Source organism: Rhinoderma darwinii, chromosome 4 (genome assembly GCF_050947455.1).
Source record: "Rhinoderma darwinii isolate aRhiDar2 chromosome 4, aRhiDar2.hap1, whole genome shotgun sequence".
Taxonomy (NCBI): domain Eukaryota; kingdom Metazoa; phylum Chordata; class Amphibia; order Anura; family Rhinodermatidae; genus Rhinoderma; species Rhinoderma darwinii.
In genome coordinates this window covers 30,287,046-30,302,915 of record NC_134690.1, presented here as the reverse complement: position 1 = coordinate 30,302,915, position 15,870 = coordinate 30,287,046, and the positions used below count along the sequence as shown (strand labels likewise).

At 49.9% G+C, this 15,870-nt stretch overlaps 1 protein-coding gene across 1 annotated transcript in view; it reads right to left on the bottom strand.

Annotated features, from left to right (window-relative positions):
- OPN5 (opsin 5) overlaps window positions 1–15,870 on the bottom strand; it is a 107,096-nt gene that overhangs the window by 6,874 nt on the left and 84,352 nt on the right. Inside the window, exons 4-5 of the mRNA XM_075863840.1 lie at window positions 12,249–12,419; window positions 10,671–11,005 (exon numbers count right to left, since the gene is read on the bottom strand). Of these exons, the coding sequence (XP_075719955.1) occupies window positions 10,671–11,005; window positions 12,249–12,419 (506 nt within the window). The remainder of the gene's footprint in view (window positions 1–10,670; window positions 11,006–12,248; window positions 12,420–15,870) is intronic.

Sequence of the window (15,870 nt, the reverse complement as noted above, 5' to 3'; positions counted from 1 at the left end):
ACACGTGAATGTGCCCTTACAGAAGAGGCTGGACGCAGCACGCAGGGCTTCAGAGGGAAGCCTCCATGACAGGACCTAGTAGGGAAAGGGTTAATTAAGTGTGAGAAGGAGGGAGTAGCAGGGGGAGGTAGAAGAGGGGTAGGGAGGAGTCAGGGGACGTTACCAGTCTTCCCGCTGTTTTCGGCATTGAGCCGGAAGCAGCGGGAGGAAGAACATAGAAAAGTTATAAGCTCCCTCTGCTACCGCTCTTAGTGCTTACCTGCCATGTCGGAGGTCGGCATGCTAGAACAGCTGCGTGCGGCAGCTGCATTCCACGGTCCCGGGTGGTTGGAGGAGACCGTGGCTGCACTGTCCAGGATCCCGGAGGCTGACTCGCCTCCACGCCAGGCCCGGCGCTCAGGGTCAGTAGCTCTGGGGGACAGGCTCCCCTCCCCTGGCCCCCTCCCTAGTGCTAATACTGTGGCGGCGGGGGGGGAGTTGGCAACCCGTGCTCCTGCTCGTATGAAGCAGAGAGCGTCGTCAGGGGCGGCGGTGGCTCAGGCCGGGTCTCCCCGTCGCTCCCGGCGGTCCCGCCCTCCAGAACGCCTCAGCCCGGAGGTGGTCCCGCGGACACGGCGTCGCAGGGGGAGCCCTTCAAAGGACGCTGCAGGCCAGGCAGCTGGGAGGGCCGCCTCTTCCCAGGCCCTGCGTCCTGGCAGGAATCCCGAGCCGCGACGAGGTCCGGCGGTACACAGGGGGTCGCAGGCCGGGCTCCCTGTCACCCCTCCTCCATCGGACGCAAGATCCAGAGAACAGCCCACGGCCGCCCCGCATGGTGATGTTCCGGCCAGGGGGCAGGCTTCCTCGAGACCTTCAAGGAGGACGCCTAGATCATCAGCGTTGACGAGGCAACAGGTCCGGTCGGAAGTCTGGGTCCCTGCGGTCGGGCGGCAGGTGGCCGGCCCATCTGTCAGGATGTCGTTGTCCCCTTGTAGGAGATGTCGGTGGGATGGGCAGTCGTCAGCGAGAGAGGATCTGGAGGATGGCGAATTGGACGATTTTCGGCGAGGTCAGGATTGTCCGGCTGACGGGAGCACAGCGCCTGGGCAGCCCGGTGAGTGCGTAACTCCTTCTTTGCCGTATCCAGCGATTTTTATGTCGGGTGTCGGGGGGGGGCAGCAAGCGTGGCATCGGCTGCGGGTAGTGGCGCGGTCGGGCGTGACGGCGTTGGCTTAGCGGATTTATTGTGTTGCTTGTGGGAGTTGGTCGGGCGCTTAGATAGGGCTGCGGTGCCTGTAGTTACGGCGGGGTCCCTGGCGGTAGTTTGGGAAGGTCCCCGTGAGGTTGGATTGTTAGTCGCGTCCCGGGGTTGTGGAAGGGTTGGTGGCGTCTAAGGAGGCAGTCGCGGTGTCCGTGCAGACCGAGGTGCAAAAAGATGGCGATCGGGTGCGGCTTGACGATCGTGCTCGTGGCGAGGTGTATGTATGCTTCGAGGGTCCGTTAGGGGCACACCTAAAACAGGAGGTCCGCGAGCGGATCTGGAAGGACGAGTATGTGGAGATTTTTTCTCTTCTGCCGCTTGCAAAATTCAATTTGGATAAAGGCAAGCGGGACGAGAGTAAGAAGGAGGAAGAGGAACGGCGGCGGTATAGGCTTATCCCGCAGACGTTCGTCAATTGGTCGCAAGTGTTTGCCATTTTAGCCAGCGTGATCGGAGAGAAGGCGCCTGAAAATTGCTCGGCGTTATTTTGCTATTTTGATGCCATCGGGGAGGCTCATAGGGCATACGGGGGTCAGGCGTGGTTACGGTACGATGAGCAATTCCGACAGCGAAAGGCGGTTCGGCCGGCGATTCGGTGGGATCAGAAGGATATTGCGCTTTGGTTGAGGGTGACGGCTCCGGTGAAGCAGTCCTTTCCCGGGAGCGTTGGCCAAGGAGGTCAGTCTAGCCAGGCCAGGCAAGGTTCAGGGGCAAAACTGGGATTCTGCTGGCAATTTAATGATGGCCAGTGTAAGTTCGGGACCACATGTAAGTTCAAGCACGTGTGTTCAGAATGTAATGGTTCATCCCACGGGGCTGCCAAGTGTATGCGGAAGAAGTGGTCAGGGAACCAGTCGTCCTCGGCTGGTCAAGGGGTTGTCGCCGGTGAGGGTGGAAAGGATGGTCCCGTATCTAAATGAGTATCCAGATAGGGTTGCGGCCAAGTTAATTTATGAAGGGTTTCGTGTTGGTTTCGTTATTCCTCCGCCTCCTTATGAGGTTCCGGTGACGCGGCGCAATCTTAAGTCGGCTTACTTGCATGCCGAGATCGTGTAGTTATTGCATTGCAAAGGCTGAAATACGCAGTGAAATTCCGCTTCTTCTCCGCAATGTAATGAGCATTCTGCGGAGGGAAAATTCTGCACCGCTGCCTGATTTCCGCACAGTTATTTTCTGCAACGTCTGAACTAAGTTTCCTAAAAATGTATACAAATAAATGTAAAAAACGGCCGCTGCAGAATTCCTCTGCGGACTGTCCGCAGCGGAATTCAACAGCAATTCCGCCACACGTGAATGTGCCCTTACAGAAGAGGCTGGACGCAGCACGCAGGGCTTCAGAGGGAAGCCTCCATGACAGGACCTAGTAGGGAAAGGGTTAATTAAGTGTGAGAAGGAGGGAGTAGCAGGGGGAGGTAGAAGAGGAGTAGGGAGGAGTCAGGGGACGTTACCAGTCTTCCCGCTGTTTTCGGCATTGAGCCGGAAGCAGCGGGAGGAAGAACATAGAAAAGTTATAAGCTCCCTCTGCTACCGCTCTTAGTGCTTACCTGCCATGTCGGAGGTCGGCATGCTAGAACAGCTGCGTGCGGCAGCTGCATTCCACGGTCCCGGGTGGTTGGAGGAGACCGTGGCTGCACTGTCCAGGATCCCGGAGGCTGACTCGCCTCCACGCCAGGCCCGGCGCTCAGGGTCAGTAGCTCTGGGGGACAGGCTCCCCTCCCCTGGCCCCCTCCCTAGTGCTAATACTGTGGCGGCGGGGGGGGAGTTGGCAACTCGTGCTCCTGCTCGTATGAAGCAGAGAGCGTCGTCAGGGGCGGCGGTGGCTCAGGCCGGGTCTCCCCGTCGCTCCCGGCGGTCCCGCCCTCCAGAACGCCTCAGCCCGGAGGTGGTCCCGCGGACACGGCGTCGCAGGGGGAGCCCTTCAAAGGACGCTGCAGGCCAGGCAGCTGGGAGGGCCGCCTCTTCCCAGGCCCTGCGTCCTGGCAGGAATCCCGAGCCGCGACGAGGTCCGGCGGTACACAGGGGGTCGCAGGCCGGGCTCCCTGTCACCCCTCCTCCATCGGACGCAAGATCCAGAGAACAGCCCACGGCCGCCCCGCATGGTGATGTTCCGGCCAGGGGGCAGGCTTCCTCGAGACCTTCAAGGAGGACGCCTAGATCATCAGCGTTGACGAGGCAACAGGTCCGGTCGGAAGTCTGGGTCCCTGCGGTCGGGCGGCAGGTGGCCGGCCCATCTGTCAGGATGTCGTTGTCCCCTTGTAGGAGATGTCGGTGGGATGGGCAGTCGTCAGCGAGAGAGGATCTGGAGGATGGCGAATTGGACGATTTTCGGCGAGGTCAGGATTGTCCGGCTGACGGGAGCACAGCGCCTGGGCAGCCCGGTGAGTGCGTAACTCCTTCTTTGCCGTATCCAGCGATTTTTATGTCGGGTGTCGGGGGGGGCAGCAAGCGTGGCATCGGCTGCGGGTAGTAGCGCGGTCGGGCGTGACGGCGTTGGCTTAGCGGATTTATTGTGTTGCTTGCGGGAGTTGGTCGGGCGCTTAGATAGGGCTGCGGTGCCTGTAGTTACGGCGGGGTCCCCGGCGGTAGTTTGGGAAGGTCCCCGTGAGGTTGGATTGTTAGTCGCGTCCCGGGGTTGTGGAAGGGTTGGTGGCGTCTAAGGAGGCAGTCGCGGTGTCCGTGCAGACCGAGGTGCAAAAAGATGGCGATCGGGTGCGGCTTGACGATCGTGCTCGTGGCGAGGTGTATGTATGCTTCGAGGGTCCGTTAGGGGCACACCTAAAACAGGAGGTCCGCGAGCGGATCTGGAAGGACGAGTATGTGGAGATTTTTTCTCTTCTGCCGCTTGCAAAATTCAATTTGGATAAAGGCAAGCGGGACGAGAGTAAGAAGGAGGAAGAGGAACGGCGGCGGTATAGGCTTATCCCGCAGACGTTCGTCAATTGGTCGCAAGTGTTTGCCATTTTAGCCAGCGTGATCGGAGAGAAGGCGCCTGAAAATTGCTCGGCGTTATTTTGCTATTTTGATGCCATCGGGGAGGCTCATAGGGCATACGGGGGTCAGGCGTGGTTACGGTACGATGAGCAATTCCGACAGCGAAAGGCGGTTCGGCCGGCGATTCGGTGGGATCAGAAGGATATTGCGCTTTGGTTGAGGGTGACGGCTCCGGTGAAGCAGTCCTTTCCCGGGAGCGTTGGCCAAGGAGGTCAGTCTAGCCAGGCCGGGCAAGGTTCAGGGGCAAAACTGGGATTCTGCTGGCAATTTAATGATGGCCAGTGTAAGTTCGGGACCACATGTAAGTTCAAGCACGTGTGTTCAGAATGTAATGGTTCATCCCACGGGGCTGCCAAGTGTATGCGGAAGAAGTGGTCAGGGAACCAGTCGTCCTCGGCTGGTCAAGGGGTTGTCGCCGGTGAGGGTGGAAAGGATGGTCCCGTATCTAAATGAGTATCCAGATAGGGTTGCGGCCAAGTTAATTTATGAAGGGTTTCGTGTTGGTTTCGTTATTCCTCCGCCTCCTTATGAGGTTCCGGTGACGCGGCGCAATCTTAAGTCGGCTTACTTGCATGCCAAGATCGTGTAGGAAAAACTGTTAAAAGAAGTTTCGTTGGGGCGCATGGCGGGGCCGTTTGTTGATCCGCCAATAAAGGATTTAGTGATGTCCCCATTGGGTATTGTGCCAAAGCGGGAGCCCCAAAAATTTAGTTTAATTCAGCATTTATCTTTTCCCAAGGGCTCGTCGGTGAATGATGGGATTGATCATGAGTTGTGCTCCGTAGTGTACACATCATTCGACAAGGCGGTGGGGCTAGTTCGCGCTGCGGGGCCCGGCGCGCTGTTAGCAAAAACCGACATTGAGGCGGCTTTCCGGTTGTTGCCGGTTCATCCAGAGAGCCAACGGTTGTTGGGTTGTTTTTGGAATGGGGCTTTTTATGTGGATAGGTGTCTTCCGATGGGGTGTTCCCTTTCTTGCGCATATTTCGAGGCATTTAGTAGCTGCGTGGAATGGGTGATGAGGGGCGTAGCCGGGGTCGACTCTTTGATACATTACCTGGATGATTTTTTGTGCGTCGGCCCGGGGTGTTCGCCTATTTGCGGTAATTTGCTGCATTCATTGCAGAAGGTTGCGAAGGATTTTGGGATCCCCTTGGCGCCAAAAAAGACTGAGGGCCCGGTCTCTACCATTTGTTTTTTGGGAATTGAAATTGATTCGGTGGCAATGGAGTGTCGACTTCCTGCGGATAAATTAGGGTCATTGAGTCAGGAGGTACGGCGGGCTTGTAGGTTGAAGAAGATGACTTTGCGCGATCTCCAGTCTCTGCTGGGGAAGTTGAATTTCGCTTGCCGGATTATGCCGATGGGGAGAGTTTTTAGTAGACGTTTGGCGGCAGCGACGGCGGGGGTTCGGGCGCCACATCATTTTTTGTGGCTCAGGGAAGAGCATCGGGCTGATCTTCAGGTTTGGGATGATTTTCTTGGTCAGTATAATGGTCACTCTCTATGGATGGCTCCAGCGCAGGATACGAGTGATTTAAACATTTTTACGGATGCGACTGGGGCAGGTGGGTTTGGTGCGTACGGGGGTGGTACTTGGTGTGCAGGTAACTGGCCGGCTAGCTGGGTGTCCAGTGGACTCATGCGGAATCTGGCCCTGCTCGAGCTGTTCCCTATCGTGGTTGCGGCAACCATTTGGGGGGACAGGCTCAGGGATAAGAAGGTCCGTTTTTACTGCGACAACATGGTGGTGGTGCTGGCCATTAATAACATCACCGCATCCTCTCCTCCGGTAGTACAGTTGTTGCGACATTTAGTTTTGGTGTGCTTGTCTTTAAACGCATGGGTGGTTGCGGTGCATGTGCCGGGGGTACGGAATTGTATCGCTGATGCTCTTTCTCGCTCGTAGTGGGATCGATTTAGTCAATTGGTACCGGGAGCGGAGCGTCTCGGTTTGGCTTGTCCGGAACATCTCTGGGATCTGGTTTCGGTCCCGTAGAGCGATTGGTCGAAAGGTCATTGGCACGTACAACATGGAGTGCTTATTCTGCTTGTTGGAAGCAGTGGGAGGAGTGGGTAAGAGAGTTGGGTAACGTCAGCACGGATCAAGACAGGTTGGTGGCACTTTTGTATTGGTTGGGGGACGCTTGGGAGGCGGGGTTTTCCTTGGAGAAGGTCAATCGTTTTGTTTCTGCTTTGGCTTTTGGTTTTAAGTTGCGGGGCTTTCGGGATGTGTCTAAGGAATTTTTAGTAGGACAAGCTTTAAAGGGTCTGCATCGAGGTAGGGTCGAAGCAGATTGTAGACGGCCCGTGTCTTTTGCTCTCCTCGTTTCTTTGGGCGTATCCCTAGTGTCTGTCTGTCGTTCTTCGTCCGAGGTTGAGTTATTTCAGTTAGCATTTTCCTTAGAGTTTTTTGGCGCACTTAGAATTGGCGAGCTGGTTTCACCTAGTACCAAGCGGGCAGGGGGGTTGAGACTGGAGGAGGTGGGTCTATATGGGGATAGACTCGAGGTATGGTTGCGGCGGTCAAAAACTGACCAAATGGGCAAAGGAAAGCGCATACTTTTGTTTGCCCTCCCAGGATCGGCGATGTGTCCGGTCGCTTGTATGCGTGCTTTTAAACCACAGGTGCAGTCGCCCGAGTTGCTGTTGCTACGTCACGAGAATGGGTCATTTTTGTCCAGATATCAATTTGGCGCAGTATTTAAAAAATGCTTGGCGGCGGTCGGAGTCGCTGCGGGCCCTTACTCATCTCACTCCTTTAGGATTGGCGCAGCAACCGAGGCAGGGCGCTGGGGGTTGGACGATGAGGGGGTGCGGCGCATTGGCCGTTGGGAGTCCAACAGGTTTAGGTCCTACGTTTAGGTCCTTGGTGTTAAAAGCGTGTGTGCTTGTATTTAATTTTCTTTTCCGTTTCAGATCAGCTCCCATGTCTTGTGTGGTTGTTGGGCCACTCTTACGTGCATTGGGGGGCTTTGAGGGCGGACGTCCGTCCTGACGGCCGCCAGCTGCGCATTTCGCGGCAGAACGCGGTTTTGCATTGGCTGGGATTTAGAGGTATGTTGTGGAGCCGGGTTTTAGCAGAATTTCAGACATACTCTCACTCGGCTGGATAGGGTTCCGGAAGTCCTGGTATTGCACGTGGGGGGAAATGATTTGGGGGTTCGCCCTTTTCGGGAGTTGGTGCGGGATATCAAACATGATATGTTGTGTTTGTGGGCATCTTATCCCGGACTAGTGATAGTTTGGTCCGACATAGTTCCAAGGAAGCATTGGTGGCTGGCTCGGTCGGTGGAGAGGGTCAATAAGGCTCGCATTAAAGTGAATCGGGCGGTGTCCCATTTTGTGGCCAAGAATGGGGGCATTTGTGTGCGGCACAGGGATTTGGAGTCAGGAGTAGGGAATTACTGGAGGAGTGATGGGGTGCATCTGACCGAGGTTGGGATTGATTTGTGGAGCCTGGCGCTAGCAGAAGGAATTGAAAGGGCGGTGCTGGTGTGGCGGAACTCAGAGGCTTAAGGTGGTCAAGGCCTGTTTCGCTGTGGCGGGGGGAGTCCTTGAGGTTGGTCAGTACAAAATGGTGGGGGGGGTCGCATCGGGGGTATGCGTCCCCCAAAAAAGGTACATGGTTTGAAGACTTCATAGGGTGTTATCCCTTTGAAGTGGTCTTCTGGTGGTTGGAGCCATCTGCAGAGGTGAGCGGTGCCTCCGAGCTGGTTTACGGCTGGAGGTAAATTGTTGGTGGTGGTTGCAGATGGCTAACTCGAGGTAAAACATATCTAAAAATGGCTTCAAGGACTTCCCCTGCTCGGATTAATGTTAATTGTTATTTATGATTCTGACCCATGTTGGGTCATGTGAATTATAGGAGGAATTCTCTGGTTGGATTCCTAATTAGTTATCCGAATGTTTCGGATCAAAATTGCATTTTATAAAACAATGTAAATTAATAAACGGCTGCTGTGGCCATTTCACATCCAACCTCGGTTGTCACGTGTCTTTTTCTCAGAGGTAGGGGTGAAAAAAGAAAGGATAAGTAGAATGTTCAATAACACACGACTCTACTTAGGCAAGTCATGTGACATCACAAGCAAATTTCTGCAGATAAGCTACAGGGACATCACAAGCAGGTTCCTGTCAGGTAACTCCTGTGACATCACCAGTGTTTCATTCAGGTAAGCTACTGCAACATCCAGGTGTTAGATAGACAAGTAGCTGTGACATCAAAACTGTTTCTGTCAGGTGATGGGTTGTGACATCACAAGTGTTTGTTTGTTTTTTAGTCAGGTAAGCTGCTGTGACATCACAACTAGTTTTAGTCTGGTAAGCTACTGTAATATCATAAGCGTGTTTCAGTAAAGGGGGTTTTACACGGGACGATTATTGGGCAGACGAGTGTTAATATATAACGCTCGTTGCCGATAATTGTCCTGTGTAAAAAGGGCAACGATCAGCAGATGAAGGAGCAAACGCTCGTTCATCTGCTGGTCGTATCGTTTTAAAAAAGTGAAATGTTATCGTCGTCTGCAAAATCTTGGTGTGTAAACAGGGAGACGTGCTGCCGACATGATAATAATGTATGGGGACGAGCGATCGGAGTAATGATCGCTCGTCCCCATCCATAGCTCGCTGATCGGAACTCGCTGCACCGGCTGATTGTCGGCCAGTGTAAAAGGGCCTTAAGTTAGGCAGTTGTGACATCAGAAGTAAGTTTCAGTCGGGAAAGCTGTTGTGACATCACATGTTGATTCCAGTCAGGAAAATTTTTTGTCACTTCACAACTAGTTTTGGTCAGATAAGCTTAGAAGTGGACGTACCATGAGTGAAACCCTTCGCAATAGCACAGGGGACCTGCAATCAAACAGGGGGGGGGGGTCACTGCTATAAATGAGTTAATTTGTGACTAGCATCCCACCCCCATCATATTAGCAGTTGGAACTCAAGGAGTTGGAAATCAAGGAGCCTACATCATATACTGTTCTTGCACAGGGTGCTCTATTTGTTGGTGTCCATCTCTGTAGTACTAAGGACGTCCTTCAATACTAAAGGGACTGATTTGACTAAATTAGATTACATTATGCCTTATGATATTACATTACAATATGCCATGTGATACTATAGCATAGTATATTGTACTATGTTATATTTGATTTTATTGTGTTACATTATATTAAGGCTACAGAGAAATTCCTTTAATGCAACATCCAAAAAGTCTGGTAGTTCAGAACTCGTTTCCAGCACAGAAGTAAAATAAAACATGGAATTTCACAAGAACATAAGCAGATGATTGAGAAGAGATAATCAATTAGCAAATTTCTTTGATTAAAAAGTAATTAACCGGCTGACGTATAGTGTAAAAAGAATGGAATGAAATAATAAGGTCCTAAATAATAAGTTCCTGACCTTTGAGTAATAAAAAACAAAACAAAAGCGAAACAAAAAATTTATAAATGTATGAATTACTAAATTAGTAAAAAATTACACATAAAGTGCCCCCTTAAAAGAAACGATTCCCCACCAATCATTGTTGTAATGCCAGCCCTGACCCAATTAACCTAAAACAGATGTGTAATATATAAAAGTTTATGGTAGACAATGACGATCACAAATAATACATCTATTTTAGGCCTCATGCCCACTTCCGTTTTTTTTCATCAGGGTGCTATCCGTTTTTTCAACTGATTAGTCCCTGACACATTCACTTCAATGGGGCCATGCACAATTCCTTTGTTTTAACGGAACCGTGTGGCCGTTCCGTCAAAAATAGGACAGGTCCTACTCCTGTCAGTTTTTGACGGAACCGTTTCGGCCCTTTCATTGATTTGGTTCGTGAAACAATGGACTGCACACGGAAGCCATCCGTGTTTCATCGATCCGTTATTAACGGCCGTACGACGGCCAACGGAGGTGTGCATGAGGTCTTAGGGTAACACTATATTATCAGAAAAAATTTGCTAAAAAGTACAAAATTATATTATTTTGCTATTAGTATTAAAAAAGCAAAAATTATGTGTATAAAAATTCTAAGAAAATAAACCAGTATTGATCACGTAAAAAACAAAAACGCACAAATCATGTCACTTGCCTAAAAAACCAAAAAGTTAAAAACTGTTTAACTAATGCTGTCTAAAAATGGCAAACCGGTGACTAGTCCTGAACCAGAATTATCATGTTTTGTACTGCCTTTTTTTTTTTTTACCCTTCTTCATATAGATGAGTTTTAAATATTTTTCTAGGACTTTCCAATAATTCTAAATATTTCATATTCTGACATCTATCAGGTCCCATTGATACTAAGTTAAAGGAATTTTAATGGAAATCTGTATTCTACATACACTGTGGTCGGTTCTAATACTATTTTCTAAATCCCCAAAAATTGATATCATATTATACCATATTGACTGGACCTAACTACATGTATAAGACCCCAATAGATCACCTTGGTCAGCTTAATTTCCAGCGTGTGGTTCTTCTGATTCCTGGCATCGAAGTGCGCCACCTCCTGGGCGGACGACTTGACTTTGGCAATGATCATTGCATATGAAAAGACAATGACGGCGGTGGGGAGAAGAAGGCAGAAGAAGAGAATGCTAACTACAAAGACCTTTCCCCTCAGCGACGCCTGTGCCAGCCACCAGTCTAGAGTACATGACGTCCCAAATGGTTCTGGGGCATAGTTACCCACGCCAACCAGTGGAAGAGTTGCCCAAAATGATGCATAGATCCAAATGAAGAATAGGCTCATAAAGGCGTGACTTCTTTTAAGCCAGGTACCTGCAAAAATGTGATATACAGAAGATAAAGACTCCATTCTCAGCTTAGCCTAAGCCATTATTATGCCACAAAGCAACATATTGATGTAGCAAAGCTGAACGGTCATGTGACATGGCTGCTAGACGAACACTGTGGCGGTATTTTATTGTGAATCCTGGGTAAAATTTCTATATGGATCTACAGAAGAGGCTGGACTGCAGCCCAAAAAATCCTAAGGGGAAGCCTCCATGACCGTTATAGTAGGGAAGGGGTTAATAATGTGGGGTCAAGTGAGGGGCAGTGCAGGGGGAGCTAGGGGAGGAGGAGTAGGGTGATGTGTATGCTGTTCTTCCCGCTGTTTTCGGCACTGAGCCGGAAGCAGCGCGAAGAGCAGCTAGTAAATGGAAGCTCCCATCCTCAATGTTGTGTTTGACCTATAGGGTCTTTTTTGTTGTGGGTGTATTGTTTTGACTTGGCACAGACTTAGCTGGTGCTAGACAAGGTGTGTATGGTATGAGTGTAATTTGTGTTTTCATTTCAGGGGAGGTCTCGGTGTCATGGCAGCTGGTGGGGGGAGTCCTTGAGTTGAGTTTGGTCAGTACGAACTGGTGGGGGGGGGGGGTCGCATCGGGGCTATGCGTCCCCTAGAAAGGTATAATATTGGGAAAACTTCATAGGGTGTTTTCCCTTTGAAGTGGTCTTTTGGTTGGAGCCATCTGCAGAGGTGATCGGTGCCTCCGAGCTGGTTTACGGCCGGAGGTAAATAAGTGGTGGTAGTTGCAGATGGCTAACTCAAGGTAAACCGAAAAAATAACTTCAAGGACTTTCCCTGGTGTACTTTGTGTTATTATTAATATTGATGTGGTTTTATTTGCATACTGACCCATGTTGGGTCATGTGAATTATAGAAGGAATTCTTTGGTTGAATTCCTTGTGTTTATCCGAATGTTTCGGATTAAATTGCATTTTCTAAATGTTGTAAATCAATACGGCTGTTGTGGCCATTTCACATCCAACCTCGGTTGTCACATGTCTTTCTTGAATTGGGAGGATGGAAGGAAAATAAGAAGGTTCAATATCACACAACTCTACTTAAATAGGTAATGGTAATTTTATTCTTTATTCATTAGCAACACATTGCCGACAGAGGTTTATATGGTCATATTCCTGAACAATCCCTTTAAGATAACTATAACACAGCGAGATATGACAAATGGCAAACACAGCTCTGCTACATCCAGGTCTCATGTAATTGTTCACTTACCATATCTCAAATGGCAGATCTTTAGGTATCTCTCAAAACTGACAACTGTCAGGGTTATGAGGCTTCCACAACCGAAGAAGAAACCAATCCATCCGTACCCCTGGCAGATGCTCCAACCAAACACCCAGCGGTGACTGAAGAAGGACACTATGCAGAATGGCTTTCCCGTCACTGTAATGAGAAACACAAAGTCAATGTAGATTTTACAAATTACTTTAGAAACCTAAGGACTCTCGCAAGATACTTTCTTCGTGTGGAGATCCAGCTGGTAGGGAGTTTTTAGGACAATACTCCATGGAAAAAAAAAAGTATGCAAACTAGCTGTCCTTCAGGAAGTCTCTATACTGCCACCTATAGGTTGGTGAAACAGTGATGTCTACAGATTTGTGTCTCTGGTTTGGCTGATAACCCAAGTCATCTTTAACGGTTTTGTAAGGGGTCGGACATTAATTTACAGTATAGCTAACTATATGCAGGGGGGCACGACGGCAGAAGTCATCTCTGTCTAAGTGTCATATTGTCAAAGTGTCCTGGCAGTTATACATGGCAGTTGCACAGGGTCAGTGACAGGTATGCTGCAATACCAAATCAAACAAACTAGCAAACATTCTAATTATTAGATTAAATATTTTACCTGTTTACAAACAAAATACAAACAAACATGTTCACTACTGCGCTCATCATTATAGCTGCTCTTGCTTTACAATCCTATTGCCCATTTAGGCCTTTGCAAAAAACAGTCCACATCAGTCCCTCTCCTTGCCTCGCCCATGTCCAGCTCCCATGCACTATTCACTTTCCTCAGTTAACTTAACCCATCTCATCCCACTGCTCAACATAAAAAACACTCTCATAAATCACAGAACCATCTGCTGTCTCTCTCCATTCTCCTGCTACTAGCTGCAGGGGACATCTCTCCCAACCCTGGTCCTCCCTTTTCTTCTGCCAAGCTCAACCACTTACCTGCCACACATAGAAACCCTGCAAATCTTCTTACCATTCCTTGTACGTCGTCTCCTGTCTCTTTTAACTGTGCTCTCTGGAACTCTCGGTCCGTGTGCAACAAGCTCACCTTTATTCATGACTTATTCCTTTCTAACTCTCTCAACCTCCTGGCTCTTACAGAAACATGGCTACACCTGTCTGAAACTGCTTCCCCTGCTGCTCTATCTTATGGTGGTCTCCAGTTCTCTCATGCCCCCAGACCTGAGAACAGGCAGGGTGGAGGTGTAGGTATACCCCAGACCTGAGAACAGGCAGGGTGGAGGAGTAGGTATACCCCAGACCTGAGAACAGGCAGGGTGGAGGAGTAGGTATACACTAGACCTGAGAACAGACAGGGTGGAGGATTAGGTATACCTCAGACCTGAGAACAGGCAGGGTGGAGGAGTAGGTATACCCCAGACCTGAGAACAGGCTGGTTGGAGGAGTAGGTATACCCCAGACCCAAGAACAGGCAGGGTGGAGGAGTAGGTATACCCCAGACCTGAGAACAGGCAGGGTGGAGGAGTAGGTATACTTCTTTCCCCACACTGCACTTTCCAGGTCATTCCCCCGGTCCCCTCACTCACATCTCCCTCTCTTGAAGTCCACACCCTCAGACTCTTTCACCCTTTTTCCCTCCGAGGGGCAGTTGTCTACCACCCCCCCCCCCCCTCCCGGGCTCACCCCGCCAATTCCTGGATCATTTTGCTGCCTGGCTTCCACAATTTCTATCCTCTGAAACACCCACTCTCATCATGGGTGACTTCAACATCCCCATTGATAACCCAATCTCTCCATCTGCCTCCCAATTTCTATCTTTAACCTCTTCCCTAGGTTTGTCACAACTTACTAACTCTCCTACACATGAAGACGGGCATTCACTTGACCTGGTCTTCTTCCGTCTCTGCTCAGTTTGACTTTATTAACTCTCCTCTTCCGCTTTCTGACCACAACCTTCTCTCCTTTACTATCAAATATTCTCTGCCTTCTCAGGTCATCCCTACGTATCAGACATACAGAAAACTACATGCCATTAACACTCAGCAACTCATAGACAGTCTACAGTCCTCATTGTCCCCTATCACTTCCCTCTCCTGTCCCAACCTGGCTGCCAAACTTTACAATAACACTCTCAAGAATGCATTGGATGAAGCAGCCCCCCCTATACTCCGAACCACCAGACAAAGACGACGACAAACCTGGCACACACCTCAATCTCGCTTTCTTCAGTGGTGCTTGAGATGTGCCGAACGACTGTGGAGAAAATCGCAGTTGGCTGCAGACTTCCTCCATTACAAATTTATGCTGAGAACTTACAACTCTGCCCTCACCGAGCCAAACAAGTCTATTTCACCTCTCTCATCTCCCAACTATCTAATAATACAAAACGCCTCTTTGATACTTTTCACTCCCTCCTTAGTCCTAAAGTACAGACGCCAATCACAGATCTCAGTGCTGAAGACCTGGCCAATTATTTTAAAGTTAAAATTGACAACATCCGCTATGATATTATCTCCCAGTCCCCTAGTAACATCGATCCCCTTCCCTCCCGCACTCCCTCTTCTTTACTCTCAGCATTTGACCCAATAACAGAAGAAGAAGTCTCTAGGCTCCTCTCTTCTTCTCGTCCTACTACCGATCTTAGTGATCCTATCCCCTCACACCTCGTCCAGTCTCTCTCCCCAGCTGTCACTAGTCACCTGACTAAAATATTTAACCTCTCTCTTTCCTCTGGTATCTTTCCCTCCTCTTTTAAACATGCCATTATAAACCCATTACTGAAAAAACCAACTCTTGACCCATCCAGCGCTGCCAACTACCGACCAGTCTCTAATCTGCCCTTCATCTCCAAACTCCTTGAACGCTTGGTCTACTCTCGCATTATCCGCTATCTCTCTGCTAACTCCATTCTTGACCCCTTACAATCTGGTTTCCGCACTCTACACTCCACAGAGACTGCCCTGACTAAAGTCTCAAATGATCTCTTGGCGGCTAAATCGGAGGGTAAATACTCTCTCCTCATTCTTCTGGATCTCTCTGCCGCCTTTGACACTGTAGACCACAAACTCCTACTTAACATGCTCCACTCTATTGGCCTTAAAGACGCGTCTCTCTCTTGGTTTCCTTCCTATCTCCCAGTCCGCTCGTTCAGTGTGTCATTTGCTGGTTCTACTTCTTCTCCTCTTCCCCGTGCTATCAGGGTTCCTCAGGGATCAGTCCTAGGTCCGCTTCTCTTTTCTCTCTACACAGCCCCTACTGGACAAACCATCGGCAGATTTGGCTTCCAGTACCATCTCTACGCTGATGACACCCAATTATATGCCTCTTCCCATGACATCACCCCTGCTCTAATGCAAAACACCAGTGATTGTCTGTCCGCTGTCTCTAACATCATGTCCTCTCTCTATCTGAAACTGAATCTTTCTAAAACTGAGCTCCTTGTGTTCCCACCATCTACTAACCTCTGTAAACCTGATGTCTCCATCTCAGTGTGTGGCACTATCATAACTCCTAAGCAGCATGCCCACTGTCTCTGGGTAATTTTTGACTAAGATCTTTCCTTTACTCCTCACATTCAATCACTTTCACGCTCCTGTAATTTTCACCTCAAAAACATCTCCAGAATCCGCCCTTTTCT